Source organism: Pipistrellus hanaki (assembly GCF_964339955.1).
Source record: "Pipistrellus hanaki genome assembly, chromosome: 10".
In the NCBI taxonomy this organism is placed as follows: Eukaryota; Metazoa; Chordata; class Mammalia; order Chiroptera; family Vespertilionidae; genus Pipistrellus; species Pipistrellus hanaki.
In genome coordinates, this window is record NC_140512.1 from 44906261 (window position 1) to 44925138 (window position 18878).

Genomic DNA, 18878 nt, shown 5'->3' on the forward strand with positions numbered 1-18878 from the left:
AACAGGATTGGGATAAGCAGAGCAGGAAAGAAAGGGTACTTCAGGCAGAAGGCATAGTGAGTGTGAGGCCCCCGAAACTGGAAGGATGATTAAGGAGGGGTTCAGAGTTGCTGGATTTGTATAGATAAGGCCAGTGGGAAGGCTGTGGTAGAAGATCTGAGAAGCACTGGCAGGTTTAAGGTGTGGGCATATCTTGTTCAAATTTGTTTTAGAAAGACAGATGGAAAATATGACTGGAGGCTTAGAGGAAGCTGAGAAACAAGACAGAGCTACTGTTGAGGCTAAGTGAGAAGTGGTAAAGAGAAAATAGGGAAGATTGGAGAAATACTTAAAGAGTCAGGCTCAGTTAATAAGATGAAAGTTAGTTGGAAAGAACTGAATAGAAAAGAAAGAAGATGGACACTTTCGTAACTAAGAAATACTATTAATTGATAAAGGAAATAATGGGGATGGAGCCAATTTTGGGAAGGTAGACCACTCTGTATGTTGAGCAGAAGTTCCTGTAGTTATCTGTGTGGATACATCTAGCGAGAATAATATGGAAATAGATCTGTGGGGCCTCTTCAGCATAGAAAATGCTAATTGAGGTCAAGAGACCCCACCAGATGGCTCAGGCAGAGCACCTTGCATGAAGAAGAATTGTCTTGGAAGAAACTCATGGAAACACCAAGAGGAGAATGGGGCAGAAGAAAAAGGGGTGCTGAGACTGATGAAGAAAGACTGGGGTGCAGACAAAGAGCTGGAAGGGCTCTCATATGGGGAGGGATCAAAGCCCACTAGGGTTAAGATCTGGAGAGGAAGCTGGACAAGTAATTGTGCAAATTAGATATAATTATCCTAATTTACAGAGGACGACATGGAGGTTTAAATGATTTCCTAAAAATGCCTTAACCAAGTCAAGATAAAAGTCTTTTGAATTTATTTTCCACATCACCAAATGCAGACAGAGGAGTCTCGCTTCCTGAACATATCACTTAAGAAACTGGACAAGCCTTAACAGGTAAATGGGTACTTGTGACAGCCAATTCTGTGTTTTTGCATGTTTGCAAGACCATGAGGAACTGAAATACTTTTCCCAGAAATTGATCCTCAGACAAAATATTAATGATGGCAATAATTTATTTAGAATTTATTGTCTATGTAGCTCTCTAATAGGTCATTTCATTTCATGACAAATCTATATGGCATTTTACTTATTTTCCTTATAAAGTAGTATTCATGTGACTCAGAGAGGTTTAAGTATTTGCCCAAAGTTGCAAAAGAAACTAGAATTGGTCAGGAGGTGCCAACTTCAAGCAGCAGTATACTTTGATAGTTTTAGAGGGAGATGACAAAGAAGGTCAGAGGTGGGGCTGAGTGTAGTAAAACAATCAGTGCAATCTAGATTAGATTTAGGATCCTCCATAGACCCTAGGTCTGTGTTTAAATAACACACTTAGCCGGCGCGGCTCAGTGGTTGAATGTTGACCTATTATCCAGGAAGTCACAATTTAATTCCCAGTCAGGGCACATGCCAGGGTTGGGGGGGTGGGGGGGATGGTGATCCCCATTAGGGGGTATGCAGGAGGCAACCCATCGATGATCCCCTCTCATCATTGATGTTTCTATCTCCCTCTCCCTTCCTCTCTGAAATCAATAAAAATGTATTTAAAAAATAAATAACAACACAGTACTGTTTAGTTTGATTTAAAAGATACAGGAATATTGTGTGAGGCAGGAGAGGGCGAAGAGAGCAGTGGTAAAGGACCAGGAAGGTCCATGCTGCAGAGCTGGGATTGGAATGTATGGAAAGAACAGGCAAAGAGGGAAGTGAAGTGGCCGTGGGGGCAACATAAGAAAGAGGCAGATGGAGGGGGCTGGATGGCTAGATGGGGTACAGCTGTGACCAGTCTTACCTGGTAGATCAGTGTTTCCCAAACGTCTCTCATGATGAGAATCACCTGGTGGAGTTGTTAAACCACAGATTCCTGAATCCCAACTAAGAAGTGCTAAACTAGAATTTTTGAGAACATATAGGTAAAATTGCATACCTAACTTAGTGCTCTGTATATAACATCTGTGTTAGAGCACTAGTTAAGTATACAATTTTACCTATATGTTCCCAAAAATTCTAGTTTAGCACTTCTTAGTTGGGATTCAGGAATCTGTGTTTTAACAACTCCACCAGGTGATTCTCATCATGAGAGAAGGTTGGGAAACACTGAACTACAGATTCCTGAATCCCAACTAAGAAGTGCTAAACTAGAATTTTGGGGAACATATAGGTAAAATTGTATACAATGTTCCCAAAAATTCTAGTTTAGCACTTCTTAGTTGGGATTCAGGAATCTGTAGTTTAACAACTCCACCAGGTGATTCTCATCATGAGAGACGTTTGGGAAACACTGTAGGTAGATGATAGGGATTAAAAGGAGGCAGTCAAAGCTGAGATCGTGAGAGCACTCCTACAGAAAGACTGCAGGTGAAAGGACGGGAGAAGGCATGCCCTTGGGGAAGTCTCCAGTGCCAGGAGTGAGCTGTTGAGATGAAAATAGCGGAAAGGAAACAGAGGAAAGCATCTCTGTGAGCTACAAAGAAATCAGAACTTGCTTGTGTGGGTGGAGAGGAGAAAATGTTAAATTGACTCCTTGTTTCAGAGCCCAGGCATCTGGGAGTATGACTTACAAGTAATGGAAGTCTAGAAGTGTTGGTTTCTGCCTCAGCATTATGGCGTCTGAGTCTGCGTTTGTAGCTTTCCCAGTTTATCTGCTTCTTGGTCTCATCACTCTGGCCTACTTGCCCAGGTACATTGCCCCTGCCATAGGTTTTCATTACCTGAGAATGGAGTTTCCACCCCTGAAGATTCTTGGGTCCTTTCCATTTCACCTTCACCCTGTTGCTGCTCATGTGGTCCCTTCCACCAAATTCTATGCCATGTGTCCTCCCTAGACTGGCACCCTCAACCCATCATATCCCAGGAGCCTGCTGGGAATATGGGGTCCCTTGTGAGCTATCAACAACAATAAACCTTTACTCTTTCTAAGCATTCCATTTTTCCCACTTCATTAAACCTTCTTACCTATTCATTTTGGTTAGGCTTTTCTGTTGCTTCCTATAATAATTATTTAAATTGGTGAAATCAAGTACATTTTCATACCCAGTGCACTAAAAATTGTCCCCAAACCAATTTAAAGGACTACTGCCAAAGTTTTTAAAAAAATATAATACACACCCATATTCCTTGATTTTCAAATGGAAAATTCCTCTTTTCCCTTTTCTCCACTTTTATTTAATGCCTATATTGCTGTATTTCAAGGAAGAAGCCCAGTCTCTGCATAAATTCCATCTTCTAGTAGAGATGCTCTAGACCTCACCACCCTAAAAGCTAAATAGCCACCTCTTCACACACACACATGTGTACACACATTCATGCATGTATGCACACACATATGCATACACTTCCAAGTTAGTTGAGGCCAAACCACACCTTATCTTTAATTCCAGTCAGTTGCCTGACCCAGCTCAATTCTATCACCAAAACTTGCTAATTAACAATTCCACAAGTCTTGCCACCTGCTCCTCCCATGCTCTCAAAAAACAATCTGCCTATCCACATGGTGTTGACTCAATCTTTACAATTTATAGCAAGTCACTTTCTACAAACTCAGCAGATTATCCCCTTAAGCCCTAGGTGTGAACACCAGGCTGCTGTATCCTGTAGTTTATAACTAACTGGCTGTGTGACTTTAGGCAAAGCATCTCCCTTCTCCAGATTCCACTGTTGCCTCCAACAGGGGATGAATTTCTCATCCCCACAAGCTGATCTCAATAAGAAAACACTAGAACTGGCTGCATGAATCCCATTGAAGGTTCAAACCTTTCTTTGCCTTCTTCATTTCCCTTTTCTCCCTGAGACAGCTTCTCGGGTGGAAGTCTCTCTTGCTGGACTTGTGGACTCTACCACGGTACCCACGGTCCCTCACCCTCAGCCACCCTTTCCCAAAGAGTACGAACTCCCTGGAGTCCAGGAACCTCTAGGTTTGTGGTCCATCTCATGCAGTGCCATAATCTGACCTGATTCCCACTCCCCTGAATTTCCACCTGCATTGTTCAGAGGTAATTGCTTCTCTGAAATGCTCAGATAACTGCCAGGAAAATGTTTATCTGTTCATTGGTGCTCCTGGAGGACTTTGTTGGCCAGACTGGGCCCCGCCCTGTAGCAGGCTCTGCCCTCAGGCCCATGACTCACTCACTAAGCAGCAGGGATCAGTAGTCACTCCCTCACCAGCTCAGAAAACGTTTACAGGTCACACCAATCCAGCTCCTTTCCTCCACACATGCCCCGTTCACCAGCCACCCAGAGAGAGTAAACAACACACCCACTCACCCGCACACCCTGCGTCTTTCTTCCCGGTGACCGCGGCCTCGCTCTCTGCTGTTCCTGGGAACTCTGCAGGTTGAATGGATGCTTTGCCTGAATCTCTTCGGAGGAGGAGGCTAGAGAAAGTTCTACTCCATAACTGTAATTTAAAGTGGGTGGGAAGAAGTGGGTCGAAAACTAAGTATAGAGAATGTTCAGTGCATTTGAATCAGAACCGAGTTTGGCAACCATTTCTCTTTAGCTCATTTACTTGTAACCTTTGCCCCTCTGCACACCTGATTACAGAGTCAGACGATTACCATTAAACAACAGGCAGCTCTTGAGTCATATTTACAGCAACTCTGGCTCACCAGTCACTGAATTGCATTAGTTATGGAGCCAAACCCTCACCAAGACATTTATGTGCAGGACTAAAAGCCACACGCACACACTAGGCTCCAGGACCTGTCTTAGGTGGGTGGGTGAGGAGCAGTGTCTATAAAGGGCCACTCTACCAAATCCTGGATTCCTAATTTGGTCTCATTTCTGAGAAGAGGTTATGATAAGGGCAAAACCACTAAACACTTAAAAGCACACACTATTTCTGGGTAGAGCAACAGAAGGAAATCAGGTTTATGTGAGGGGGATAAATATGTGTGTGAAAGGGGACCAGTGAATGGAATTACTTTAGATTTTCAAAGACTTTTAAACAACTTCTATCCCAAAGGCCAATTAAAAAGTAATTGGTCATCATACAACCAAAATCAAAAAAAAATTTTTGTATCAAGGATATAGTTGTTTAAGAGAAAGAAAATGAAATTAAGGAAAATAAATACATCTTAATTTGTGAGCCTTCCCAGTTCTGTCCAAAAAAAAAATGTTGGTTAATTGTTGTTTTCACAATCTCATAAGAAATTCCTCTCTGAAATCAATAAATGATGCCAATTAGAATTAAAAAATAAGTTGAGTCAATTCTGGAAATTTGCAGAAGAAATGGATAATGAGTGAACCTGGACCTGATCTTGTGAAACCTGAAGTATAGAAAGTTTAGTAATTCAACTGAAGAGAGATGACTCATATATAAGTTTTGGTGTGTGTGTGTGTATGTTTTGTCTTTAATATCAAGGACCTAAAGATAGGTAGAATCCTATTGTCTTTCAGCTTCACAGATGAGTTGATAATATCAAATTAAACAAATTCATGTTAAATACCCTAAAGATGATTTTAGTCTTTCAGAATTCAGCTTCTTAGCAACTTCAAGTGAAGTAGTCATTCAACTAAAAAAAAAGTTATTTGCCTGTACATCATTCAGAAGTTAATATTTTACCTCTCTGGGAAAATTTTCCTGGAAAATATAAGGTTGGATATGGTTCTGTTTGAGTCATATGGCCAGTATTCAAATACTGGTTTGAACAAATAACTTGGGTTATAATTATGGTATTTGCTGTTAAAAAAAACCAGTTGTTAATTTACTTATAATATATACATGTTAGTATGTCATATATTAATAAAAAGCTGGCTTTATGACAATAGTGAGAAATTTCAATAGAACTTTTCTAAAGCCCTCCCATTTTAGATTGTTTGGTAGTGTCAACCTGTTAAGATAAATTACTATTAGCCCAAACTTAATTAGGACAGGGATTACTTTTCTAACAATTAAGCAAGCTAACTTACATTTTTAGATGGACTCAAAACAAAATGTGTTATCAAAAGTGATAGCATCATGTCATATCGTCATTACCTGGATATAGGACAGAGTCTGTAGTAGTATTCTTACCTTTATACAAAGCTGCAATGCAGTTTTACTTTTGAGCCCTCCCAAAGATAAGGCAGAAGAGTACACTGTCAAGGAAAGGAGTATAATGACACAGCTTTAAAAATGGCTGTGCTGTCTGGCCAGCATGGCTTGATGATTGAGTATTGACCTATAAACCAGGAGGTCATGTTTTGGTTCCCAGTCAGAGCACATGCCCAGGTTATGGCTTGATCCCCCTGGAGCAGGGGTCCTCAAACTTTTTAAAGTGGGGGCCAGATCACGGTCCCTCAGAGAGCTGGAGGGCCGGACTATATGAACTACTAATTCCTACTGTAACACCTCGGCTGCACTCACTGCCCAAAAAACCTGACGGGCAGGATCAGACTCCTCTGCGGGCCGCATGTGGCCTGCGGGCCGTAGTTTGAAGACCCCTGCCCTGGAGGGTGCGCAGAAGGCAGCCAATCAACGATTCTCTCACATCACCGATGTTTCCATCTCTCGGTCTCTCTCCCCTCCTCTCTGAAATATATATATATATATATTATTTTTAAATATGGCTATTCTGTGGCTGTGTGAGGGCTCTATTTGAGAAAAAAAAATGTAAAGAATGATGCTCTTCAGCTGAGAAAGGCGATCTGATCTGAGCTAGACAATCACAGATTGTAGAGTTGGATGGAATTTTAGAGTTACTTGGTCCAAACTTGTATTTTACATTTAAGGAGACTGAGACATGGATAGGCTGGACCATGGCAGTGTGATACATGGAGCAAGGGTCTCTTGCCTTGGGTCCTATGACACTTTCCATTACACTGTACTGCTTTTCACAAACAGGATAAAATAACTGGGAAGATACCTACATGATAATTCAAATCAAAATATAAATTCATTAATTGCCTGAATAGGACTTCCAAATTCACCCAACTAGCCTATACCTTAAAGTTCAGGAAAAAAGGAAAGTATGAATCATAAGGCAAGAGTTGACAGATACCATGGCCTAGGCACCATCTTGGTCTTTCATGACACCTAAATCAAATAGCCTGGAAGCCTCATGGGGCTCCATGTTGGGAACCTCACTCAGTGCTCCAGAGTCTGAGGAGAACACACTCGAGTAGTGCCAAGTTTATTAGAGTGAGAGAATCCCCCTCACATTGCCACCAGTAGACCCGAGTTGCGCATGCACTACCTCATACCAACAATCATGGAAAATCATTAGGATTGGAACATACTTTAGTAGTCACCAGGTTGACCCTCCCAGCTGACATGGTAATCCCTCTTAAACTTCTCCCTTTAGTCAGATTCTGTTTACCATAGCCACAATGGATACTCTGGCCAGCTCTGAATCGGCACTCTGGAAGAGAATGCTTAAGTACTAAATGGTAGAAGTATAGTTCCTTCGTGTAGGCCCCACTGGATCCTTTTCCTATAAGAACATGTTTCCAGAGTCTGGTGCAAAGTCCCTCAAAATCCCCAACCAAGCACAAAGCGCAAAAATGGAGGCGGTGGGAGAGCGGGGTAGTATCTAGCGACTGGAAGTTGGATTTTGTTCTTGGGCTCTCAGAAGGTCTAGTTCTTGGTCCACAGAAGGCCTGTTGCAGGGTTGTAGGGCCAGCCCTCTCCAAGAACAACTTGTCCTTAAGCTCAGGGGAGTCTTTCCAGAGAACAGCTAGGTCTGTTGTTCTACCAGCTGTAGTTTGGCCGTCTTGACTCGCTGGGCTTCCTTCAGGTTCCGTGCACGAACCTCTGGATTGGAAATGAACTCCACCTGCTGCACAGGAAACCAGCCTCGCTCTCCATCTGAGAGTCTCATGCCCTCCAGCCAGCCTACGGGCACAAAATGGGTAGGAAAAAAATTATCTGGAAAGCACATCATTTCCCCTGAACACCTTTCCAAACACATTCCTGAACCGTAAGGCTAAATGGATGGGCAAGCCCCCAGAGCATGGGACACCCAATGCACTCATGCTGGCCACTCTAGGTCTGGTCTAATCCTTAGTGTTCTTTCTCTACTCTCTTGGGTTGAATTGTGTTCCCCCAAAGTATATGTTGAAGTCCTAACCCCAAGTACTTCAGAATGAGACTTTATTTGGAATAGGGTTGATGCAGATGTAATTAGTAAAGTTAAGATGATGTAATACTTGAGTAATGTAGGCCACTAATCCAATGTAACTGGTATACTTAAAGAGAGACATTTGGCACACATGCATACACACACAGAAGGAAGACAAAGGTAGAGATTGGATATACTGCCACAAGCCAAGGAATACCTAGACTACATAAGCTGGGACAGGCAAAAAAGGACCCTCCCTAGAAGCTGTATAGAAGGAGTATGGCTCTGCCAATACTTTGATTTTGGACTTCTGGCCTCTAAAACCACAAGAGAATACATTTCCATTGTTTTACACCACCCACTTTGTGGTACTTTGTTACAGAAGCCCTAGGAAGAGAATATTTCCATCCCACTCCAATGCTAGCCTACTGCTCATGGACTCTGCCTCTTACCATCACTGCTTTGTTGAGTCACCATCACCACATCTGCCTTCTCCAAAGCCAACTCATCATTCTCTCGAGGTTTGTAGGCTCGAAGGCACTGCACTTGTGGGGAATCTGGAAGAGAAGAGAGTGAAGGGAAGTTAGGAAAGGCAACTGACTAGAACAGGGAAAAGGAATTTCAGGGGAAGGCTGGGAGGACTTGGGATCGAGAAAGTCCGCATTTTTGAAAGTTACAGACAAAAGAGACCATTGGAAAACTCTTCATCTCCTACCAGGAAGCGAAACGGTTGACAAGGAAATACAAATACCAGAATTCAAATGAATCAAAAATTCTATTTCTGTGGGGAAAATGAATTGAGAAATACATTGGGAACACCTTTAGTGACTCATTATTACAAATACTCCAGATGCATCTTCACTCTGAAAGCTTTCCTGACTCTTTAGTCCTCCAGAGTCTGAGGAGAAAACTTGTAGTAGTGCCAAGTTTATTAGAGTGAGAGAATCCCCCTCACATTGCCACCAGTAGACCCCAGAGTTGCACATGCACTACCTCATACCAACAATCATAGAAAATCATTACTCAACTTCAAAACTGCTCATGTAGGCCAGACCATTTTTCCTCTACCTAATTATTTTATGTATGTGTTCTGGGTCTGCAACTAGATTGTAAAACCTGAGTCTGGGACTCATTCTTTGTTTTCTTCATGCTACTAACATGGGCCTAGAAAAGACCTAACCAGTGGGGTTTCAGATCTAAGAAGGCACTGAATCCCCTTCAGCTTCAGCTTCCTCCCAGGTACATGACTAGGTTGGTCAGGAAGATTCTTGAGAAAATTCTGGGTTTCCTATATTTTTATACTTTTGTGAATCAGGGGAAATTCCTATAGTTTTAAAGCTCAAGGTTAACAAGCCTCAGAGTATTCCTGACCCACAAGCATTCCATCATCTATAGGTTTATTGCTCATTCTATTTTTCTGACTGTATTAGTGCCTCAGAAAACAACAGAACATGACCTAATTATCTGTACTTCTTCTAATGCCGTGACCCTTTAATACAGTTCCTCATGTTATGATGACCCCCAACCATAAAATCATTTTTGTTGCTAATGAGGAACCGTATTAAAGGGTCATGGCATTGGAAAGGTTGAGAACCACTGTTCTAAAGTCATCCTCTTTGCCATTCACAGGGTCACAGTGAAGGAGGAGGAATTATCTTGCCTCCCTTACCAGCCCCGTAGAACTGAAGCCCAGCAGATGACACACAGTGAACAAGTAAACTGAACTCAGTTTACAACCGGGCTCTCCTACTTCCTTTTCCAGATTAACTTGTATTTGTTTGTTCTTTTGTTTGAATCACCAAAGGTCCTGTCTTCCTAGAAGTTCAGCTCCTTTTGGATACAGATTAGGGAATCCTTGCTGGAGGACTACCATGCAGCTTATAGAAGACCCATAACTTCAGTCTGAGCATGAATGCAGACACATTCAGAATTTGTGTGTGTTTGTGGCTACCAGTGAGTAACTGGAAGCCTGGGGTAACACCAGTGGTCTCAGGAGGTAAGAGCAGAGGTCATCCTCTACAGGAGCGGGGTGTGCTTCAGACAAAACTACTGTTTGGATATTTTCCCAAAACTCCCACTCCAGCCCTGCTTCCTCCTTTTCCCTGAGACCTTCAAGCAGATAACATCCAATTCCCCTCCCCCTGAAAAAAGGCAGGATAGACTTAAGGGGCCAAATATTTTAAAGGAGCAAACTATTGCCCCAAGTAGGGATTGCATGGGGTTTGTGGCATTGCCATGGCGGTGGGCAGTTTTAAGCAGGTTTAACCTCCAGTGGACAGCTTCTACCATGAAATTCTGGACAAAAGCAATAAATGGAAGCCTCTCCAAGTTATCACCCAGCCCTCTAAACTCCTGCCTCTAGAGAAGGCTTCTGACCCTGCCTTTTTTCTCTCCCTCACTCACCATAACACTCCTGAAGGTCCAACTCCTCTCTTGGCATGGCCAAGGCAGAGATCCATCGAAGCTTTTCACTTCTGAGAAAACAAAGGAGGGTCATTGCTCCAGCTGCAGCTCTGGGGTGTGGGACAAGGAGGGAGATGGGGAACGGACATGACTGTGGAAAGACCTTCTAATTCAGTGGTATTTAGGGCAAGTCAATGGGATACTGCTTAGCAGAAAATATGACAGGATCTTGAACTGCATGTTAATGTCTTGCCACCCTTTATGTATCCCTTCTCTTTCCAAGTTTATCCTGTCAGTGGCATCTCATAAAGCGGGGACATAAAGTCAAATGTCAGCTATAAACAGGTGGATTTTCCATTGTGGAAACTGTACTAAGCAAAATGCTCATCTCCGTGTAGATCCCCTTGGTCACTTTGCATGATTCTTAACACTCCTCTGCCCACCTCCCTTCTATTAAATGTCTCAGAGATGAAAATCATCTTGTGGTCATAATTAGAGCAGGGAGATGTATCTCTTAATTTTTCTTATGTAATTTCATCCTAGCCTAATTTTGTGATTGACTAAAGGTTTTTGTATTATCTTAGCCTTGGCTTTCAAACATGCCTGAGTAATTTAGATGTGTCACTGTTACTGTTCCAGAAAGATGCTGCCCAAGCTGCCAAGTAAAGGACACGGGACCGTGTCTGACTACTCAGTGCAGGTGACACTGTGCACACAGACTCCTGCACCAGGCTCTCTGTTCATCCCACCCTGAAATGTCCTCCGAGGGACAAAGCTGAAAATTGTCTGAAACATGAAGATCCGACTATTAGGTAACATGTCAAACTTTTTAAAGGAAAGATTTCATATATCTTTTATAACATCAATAATAGGTACAGTTTTGTAGCTGTTCGTTATTATTGGCACAGTGTACCAGATTTTATAGGTATTATTTTTAATATTCTCCAAAATGTTATGCATGTATATATGTATTTTTATTATTATTTAAAAGATGAGCAAATGGAAGTTCTTAACACTATGGATTTCTGTTCAACATAGGATGCGTTGGAAAGTGGGAGCAAGGAAAGCCAAGGGCACCTCACATATGCACCAGCCTTGGGCACTGAGGAATTTACGGCTTGCACACATGGGCATTCCCTGGTGGATGTCAGTAATCCAACTCTTTTAGTGACGCCATACTGGCCCATCTCTTTTTGGTATCTCACAGACTTTGTCATGCCAGATTAAAGGGAATACAATAGATACTAAGCCTTGGTGGCAAAGTTATACCCTCACCCACTCCGATCTCCTGAGGGTGCCTATTAGCTCCAGAAATTTGGGGTTCTCTGTGGATGCTCCCCAGTCCAGCATGGACTATTTAGTGCCATGGCTATTTTCTGGACACACTTCCTGCCTTGGTCCCACTTCTTTCCTGGGCTTCCAGTCTCCCTCCCCCCAGCTCCTCTGCACAGCCCCATCTCACTGAGTCTCCGTGCTGAAGAGGAACTCGGCCTGGGTGCCCTGCGTATTGTGCAGCAGGAAGAGCCGGAAGAGGTTCTTGTGAGTTCCATGTAGCTTCATTTCACACTTTTCCCCCCGAATAGAGGAGAAGGGAGCATGGTCAAACACCAGGAATCGGCCACCCCTGCAAAATACAAGGCTTTTCAACCAGATTCTACAGTTGTCATACTTTATCCACCCTCAGATCTTAGGATCCCAAGTCCTCGTCCTTAGCATATGGTAGCCTGCAAACTTTCATAAAAACCATACGTTGGTGCTTACTCTCAAGATGGTAGCTTCAGAGTCCCCAGGTATGTGCCACTAGCTTGGTAAACCACGTTTCTAATCTCACAAATACTTAACCACTTTAAAGAGTTGCAGAGACAGAACCAATATAAATTTTCTCAGACCCTGAGGATCTGGAATTGGCTAAATATCTTTGAACTAGTAGGCTCAGCCTCGCCCAAAGAAGCCACAAACTGACAGATTGGGAAAGTGATGGCTAATTTGCTGCATTTTGCTCTGTGTCTATAATATGGTACAGGTCTTGCCATGTGATCTTGTGGCATATTTGGGGTGGGATTCCCTTTTTTGCTTTGGATCCTAATCTTTCTTCTCTATACCATGACCTGGACTCCATGGGTTAGGCCATTGAGAAGGGGTCCTCTAGGAACACGACCCTTCTCTGTTCGTTTCTGTCCTCCCCTCTTGCCTCTCCCATTTTCCTCTTGTGCTCTGGCCTCCCATTCCAATCACTGACTCTCGGGGCCGAGACAGCAACAGACAGTCATTGAAGAGATGCAGGTGGACTGGACGCGTGTTCAGTTTCCTTCGCAGTCCTGGGGAGATACTGGACTCCAGGGCAGCCAGCTCGCCACTCTTCACCAGCCAGCGTGACTGTGAAATGAGCGGGAATATCTGTAGGGCAGAGGAGGGCAGAGAAGGCAGTGTCACAGATCAAGCACCAGGCTCCCTTTTAGCCCTCCCTACCTCACCATGCCCCTTTCTCATGAGGTCCACTGACAATCATCTCTTCCACATTTTCCCTCTTGCTCATACCCACCCCTTAGACTCTGCTTCCCTGTTAACCCACCAAACATCGTTACTATGGTACAGTTCCCACGTCCATAACTCAGGCAATGGAAGGTACCTGTGGTCCAACACCAAATAGTGACCATGTAAGAAAGGTTGGCCCTAGAAACCTGAACTGAAGAAGGCATGGAAACGCCTAATTCAGGCATGCAGTGGAAGAAGGCAGGGAACACTATGCGTGTGTCTTAGAAGTTAAAAGATCTGGGTAGTGCTGATATCTGTTCTTTCTTTTATTTTAACTAGAGACATAAGAAGAGTACCTGGGATCAGAAATGAGAATGGGATTAAGGAGAACAAGGTAGAATCTGCTTGGAGCTGGAATTTGGGCAAAGATAAGGGTAGAAACTAAGATAGATATGTGGATAAGAGGTATTCCTTCTCTCAGGGAGATAAGAATGGCACCTGCTCTGAGTTGGAATTTAAATGTGGAATGTCTATTGTAAATTTGCATTTGGATGGGAGACTTGGCCATGGATGTATTATTATTATTATTATTTTTAAAATATATTTTATTGAGTTTTTATAGAGAGGAAGAGAGAGGGATAGAGAGTTAGAAACATCGATGAGAGAGAATCATCGATCAGTTGCCTCTTGCACACTCCCTACTAGGGATGTGTCCGCAACCAAGGTACATGCCCTTGACCGGAATCAAACCTGGGACCTTTCAGTCCGCAGGCCAAAGCTCTATCCACTGAGCCAAACCGGTTTTGGCTATTATTATTATTTTTTAATATTTTATTGATTTTTTACCGAGAAGAAGAGAGAGGGGTAGAGTCAGAAACATCGATGAGAGAGAATCATCGATCATCCGCCTCTTGCACACCCCCTACTGGGGATGTGCCCACAACATAGGCACATGCCCTTCATCGGAATCGAACCTGGGATCCCTCAGTCCGCAGGCGGACGCTCCATCCACTGAGCCAAACCGGTTTGGGCTGGCCATAGATTTAGATTCAATTTTTTATTGCTTGGGCTACACTAGTTTAAGATGATAAAATATTGGTTGGTTGAAGCACCAAAAATATTCATATCTATAATAATAAAAGTGTATCATGCTGATTAGACCAGATGTCCTTTTGGACGAAGCCAGGGTTGCAAGAGAAGCCCGGGTCCTGGGTGCCTACTGGCAGCAGGAGGGATGCCCAAGTCTTAGGTGTCAGAGGAAAGCCTGTGCCAGCAGCCAGGGGAAGGAAGGCCTACTCTTGCATAAATTTTGTGCATGGAGCTTCTAGAATATACACCGAGTGGCCAGATTATTATGATATCTGAGTGCATAATAATCTGGCCACTCAGTTTACATCCTATATAATAAAAGGCTAAAATGCAAATTGTCCCCTTGACCAGGAGTTTGACCAGTAAGCGGGCCGACCAACTGCCCATGTCCACTCCCCCTGGCCAGGCTGGCTGGGCCCCACCCATGCACAAATTCATGCACCAGGCCTCATACATACACACACACACACACACACACACACACTCTCTCTCTCTCTCTCTCTCTCTCTCTCTCTCTCTCACTGATATAGTGAGTGGCCAGATTATTATGTGTTCAGAGATCATAATAATCTGCCACTCAGTGTATATAAAAGACTAAGCAACTGTTCGACCATTCGACCGTTCACTATGACACACACTGACCAACAGGGGGAAGATGCTCAACGCATAGGCATGAAAACATGGAACAGACTGATGAATCTCAGAGGGAAGGGGGAAGGAGGGAGGATGGGAAGAGATTAACCAAAGACCTTATTGCATACTAGAGGCCCAGTGCATGGATTCATGCACCAGTGAGGTTCCTCAGCCTGGCCTGCAGGATCGGGCCAAAACCAGCAGTCTGACATTCCTTGAGGGGTCCCAGATTGCAAGAAGGCTCAGGCCAGGCCGAGGAACCCCCCCATTAGTGAACGAATCTGTGCACTGTTCCTCTTGTATCTTTATAAAGATTTGAATTGGTAAGTTCTCTCTTATTTGTCCAGTTCCCAGGTACACACTAGGCCCCTCAGGTAACCTCTTTACTTTATTTCTTATGTCTCCTCCCAGTTTCTTTACAAGCAAATGCATGTACAGATTTGTACCCTCCTACTTTTCCATCAAAGGTAATACACACAGTCTGTATCTTCCCTTTTCCACTTAATGGGATATCATGGAGAATAAAGTAGGCATTCAGGCACCCCAGAAATAGGACAGATCAGAGGCATGCAGACTGCAGTTAGAGACTAGCATGGTAGAGCCAGCGGGCTCTGTGTTAGCAGGTGACCTGCTGACATGCCAGAGAGTCACTCACTTTGCATTCAAACTCAATCTTCTGGCTCAGATAGATGAGCTCCTCCGTCCGGCGCATTCTCTGGACGTTGTTATTGCAGTCTCGGATCAGCTGCCAGGAGAGCAGGGTGAGGAAAGAGGAAGGGCACTATTAGAGGTTTGACCTTTGAGGCCCTGAAAGAAATCTGGAAATCAGTAATTGTGACAGCTACAGTCTTTTCCACCAGGCTTGACCTGCATGAAGGTGGTATCTAGGTGATGTTTCAGGACTCTGGTGTATTTTCTATGACAGGGTCAACATTCCTGGGCTGAGTGAAAGCAAGATGGAATCTGGAGAGTGCCTGCAGTGTCATTGTAGTGGGAGGAAGCATGCGGAGGGAGGTTTGGTGAGTGCATGAGGGGCTTGGGCAACCCCATCAGCAGTGACCATGGACCTGGGCAGGGGAAGACTGGGGGCTGCCTACCTCCTCCAGGGCATGGTGTGCCTTTGTGGCCTCTGCTTCCTCTGCGGATCCAGGCTGTGTTCTCTTCAGAATGTTCTATAGAACGCACAATAGACAGCAGCCAGGTGGAAGAAGGGTGGAAAACAGGAAGAGATGATGGGGGTGGGCCATTGGAGAGGTCCAGAAACAAAATTTTAGTAGCAAATTAACTCTGAGAAAAAGGGTGTGGGCAGTGGGGAGACTGCTCACTTTATCCACAGGGTGTAAGACAGTGCAGAAGGGCCAGTTCTGCCTTGTGGGATCTCCTGAAATCACCCTTTTGAGTTGAGGGGAGAATCCCAGGTGGGGTCTATACCTGGAGCAGCAGTTTGAGACGGGTGATGCGCTGGAATGGCAGGATCAGAAAGGACTTGAGGGACAGGCGCTGGCAGATGGGGTGACTCTCCAGCTTCTCTAGGACCTCACGGAAGCTGCTGTTAGTGCTCCTGTCAAACAGCAATGGATAAGGAGGGTGGGAAATAGGGGGGCACAGAGAAGGCATGTGGAGTGGAGACACAGCGGAATGTTTGTGGGTCAGGGAAGGATGGTGAGATCCAATGACATAGGGCTGAGACCTAATGGTTGAGGGCCTATGATCTGGAAGGCGCTGGGGCTTGAGATCACAGAATGGGCACAGAATATGTGCTCAAGTGATAGCACTCTGGGTCAGAGGTTGGAGGTTTGGGTGCAAGGTCACCACCAGCCCCAAACAGGGACTGATTGGGGTTCAGGTCTCACAGCAGAGTTTGGAAGGTGCGTTCCTGGTAGGTCTGGTTGGTGACGTAAGGCAGGTAGACGCGACGGAAGTGGGAGGCATGGTTCAGGACTACATCACACACATGGAAGGTGAAGATGTTGTTCTCAAAGTTCTCCTCCAGGTCTGAAAGGAACCTGTGCAATATTCAAACAAGTCTCATGAGACCTGTGGGTCTCAAGTGAGCAGCTGGCTGAGCCCTGCTCTACCTTGATCTTGTGACATCTCTGTTAGTAAATAACTTCTGTCCTTTGTTCTGTGCCCCTTGCTCTGCACTCACGTTCTCTCTGAAGCTGCTCCTAGTTTTCCCACAATCTAACACTCTGGTCCTAATATTCCATTTCTTGGTCTTTTCTGGAATATATTCTGGTTTTCTTGCCTTTAGATGTTTCCTAAATCTTATCTCCAATGCACTGCATACCCACAGTGCATTCAAAACTTAACCCAGGAGGAATCTCTCATTATTTTGTTCATCCACCAATGGTTCTATATCCATCCACCACCCTATCCTCTTCTGTTTCCTCCTCTCCCTATGACCATTGGGAATCCCGGAGGGAGCAGTGAGAGGGCTCCCGAGAATGAAAAGGGTACCTACTGAAGGTTTATAGGCTAAAGACAGTGAGGCAGAGTGAGTGGCATTTGGGAGAAGAGGTGTCTTACATGGCACTGACATCACGCACGTCCTGTAGACGAGAGAAGAGCCACTGCTGGTCTTGGTTGGAAAGGATGGCTCGGAGCTGGGATGAATGCTGGAAGTGATCCACAGCTATGTTCAGGCTGCGCAGATAGGAAGCCTCTGACACAATCAGCTCAAATTTGGCCTAGGAGTTGGGTAGGAGAAAGATTAATGTACAACACATTTTGAGTCCCTACTGTATGTTTTAGGGATAGAGTGGTGAACAAGACAGATGCTTCTGTCACTCACCATCACAGTGAAAACTAACATGATATCAGGGAGAGGGAAGGTGCTTCCAAGCCAATGGGAGAACATGTGAAGGGCCCAGAGGTGTAATAAAGATGCTTTCCAGAAACTTACACTGAACGTTTACAGAAACATGTACTACAGTGGGGGCAGGAGAGGAAGCCAGAGACAAGCATGGCAGTCGGAAGGGTTAAGTGAACAAGGGAAATGAGTTAGGTAGGCTTCATACAATGGACAAACAAAAAGAGGCTCTCCGTAGGGGAATAACCTGACCATCAATGTGTTACTAAGCACAGAGTGGAGAAAAGATTAGAAGGAGCAAGAGAGCCATGTTAGGAAACTGCCATAGTAAGTCCAGGTGAGAGATGAAGGCCTAAGTTGCCATGGGAATGGGAAGAGGCCAGTTTCATGACTATTCAGGAGGGACACAGGGAAGGACCTAGTTATTTGCTAGAAATTGACTCTAAAAGAGCAGGAAGAGCCCCAGCTAATGCCTCAGTTTTTGAGTTGGGTAACTGGGAGAATGAGTCAGAGAACTCAGAGATTCATTTGTGTCTGTGTCTTGGCCCTGACATTCTGACTATGTGGTTCATTTGATCTCTGTGAACCTGTTTTCTTGCCTTTTGGGGCAGGGACAGTGACCTCACCTCACAAACATGTGACAGTCAAAAGAAATAGAGTCAGTGAAAACATCTTATAGATCCTAGAAGTGCTATTTTATGAAAGAAATATGTGCTTATAAGTGCAGAGGCCTATTTTCTCAGGAGCCAATGGATGTGTGACGATGCTGGAGATGTTGAAAGGGAACTGGGTTCGAACCAGCTCCCAGGGTCCGATTCACAAACACGGGGCAAAGAAGTGATTTTCTAAATATCTTCCAGGTAGTTTGGAAGTTGAGGTCAGAACAGGGTCCCCCAAGTCTGAGCTTCAAAAATCCTAAAATTTATATCTGTCTGTTTGACTTGGTAAAAGCATTGTTTATCTGTAAGTCCTTCTGGCCCAAATGTTTCTCCTTCCCACTTCTGAAAGGGGTGAGTATTCCACTAATACGTATCAAACAATGTGCCACATACTCTGTATAAAGCTAGATACGTGTCATTTCACTTAAATCGTGTGGCAACCCTGAAAAGTAGGTATTCATTATCTTTAATTTTCAGACAAGGAAACTGGGACTGAGCGGTTATATAATTTGCCTGAGGTGACACAGCTAGTAAATAGCAAGGCAAGGCTTTAAACCTGAGTTGGCCTAACTTGAAATTAAAGTCATGAACATGTTTTGAATGGTTACTATATATTAGAAACTTACTTCTTTTTTTTTTTTTTTAAACTCTCTCAGTACCTCTTT

General features: G+C 44.1%; 1 protein-coding gene across 4 annotated transcripts in view; it reads right to left on the minus strand.

Moving 5' to 3' along the window:
* Positions 1–7201: 7201 nt before the first annotated feature.
* Positions 7202–18878, minus strand: part of ARHGEF5 (Rho guanine nucleotide exchange factor 5) — a 30353-nt gene continuing 18676 nt past the window's right edge. For 3 of the 4 annotated variants that reach the window (XM_084897464.1, XM_084897466.1, XM_084897467.1), the window contains exons 6-15: positions 17272–17432; positions 16596–16748; positions 16174–16303; positions 15840–15914; positions 15398–15487; positions 12737–12942; positions 12008–12169; positions 10546–10616; positions 8595–8699; positions 7202–7916 (exon numbers count right to left, since the gene is read on the minus strand). In XM_084897464.1, the coding sequence (XP_084753590.1) occupies positions 7759–7916; positions 8595–8699; positions 10546–10616; positions 12008–12169; positions 12737–12942; positions 15398–15487; positions 15840–15914; positions 16174–16303; positions 16596–16748; positions 17272–17432 (1311 nt within the window). In that variant the 3' untranslated portion in view covers positions 7202–7758. The remainder of the gene's footprint in view (positions 7917–8594; positions 8700–10545; positions 10617–12007; positions 12170–12736; positions 12943–15397; positions 15488–15839; positions 15915–16173; positions 16304–16595; positions 16749–17271; positions 17433–18878) is intronic. The other variant, XM_084897465.1, reaches the window with a different exon arrangement.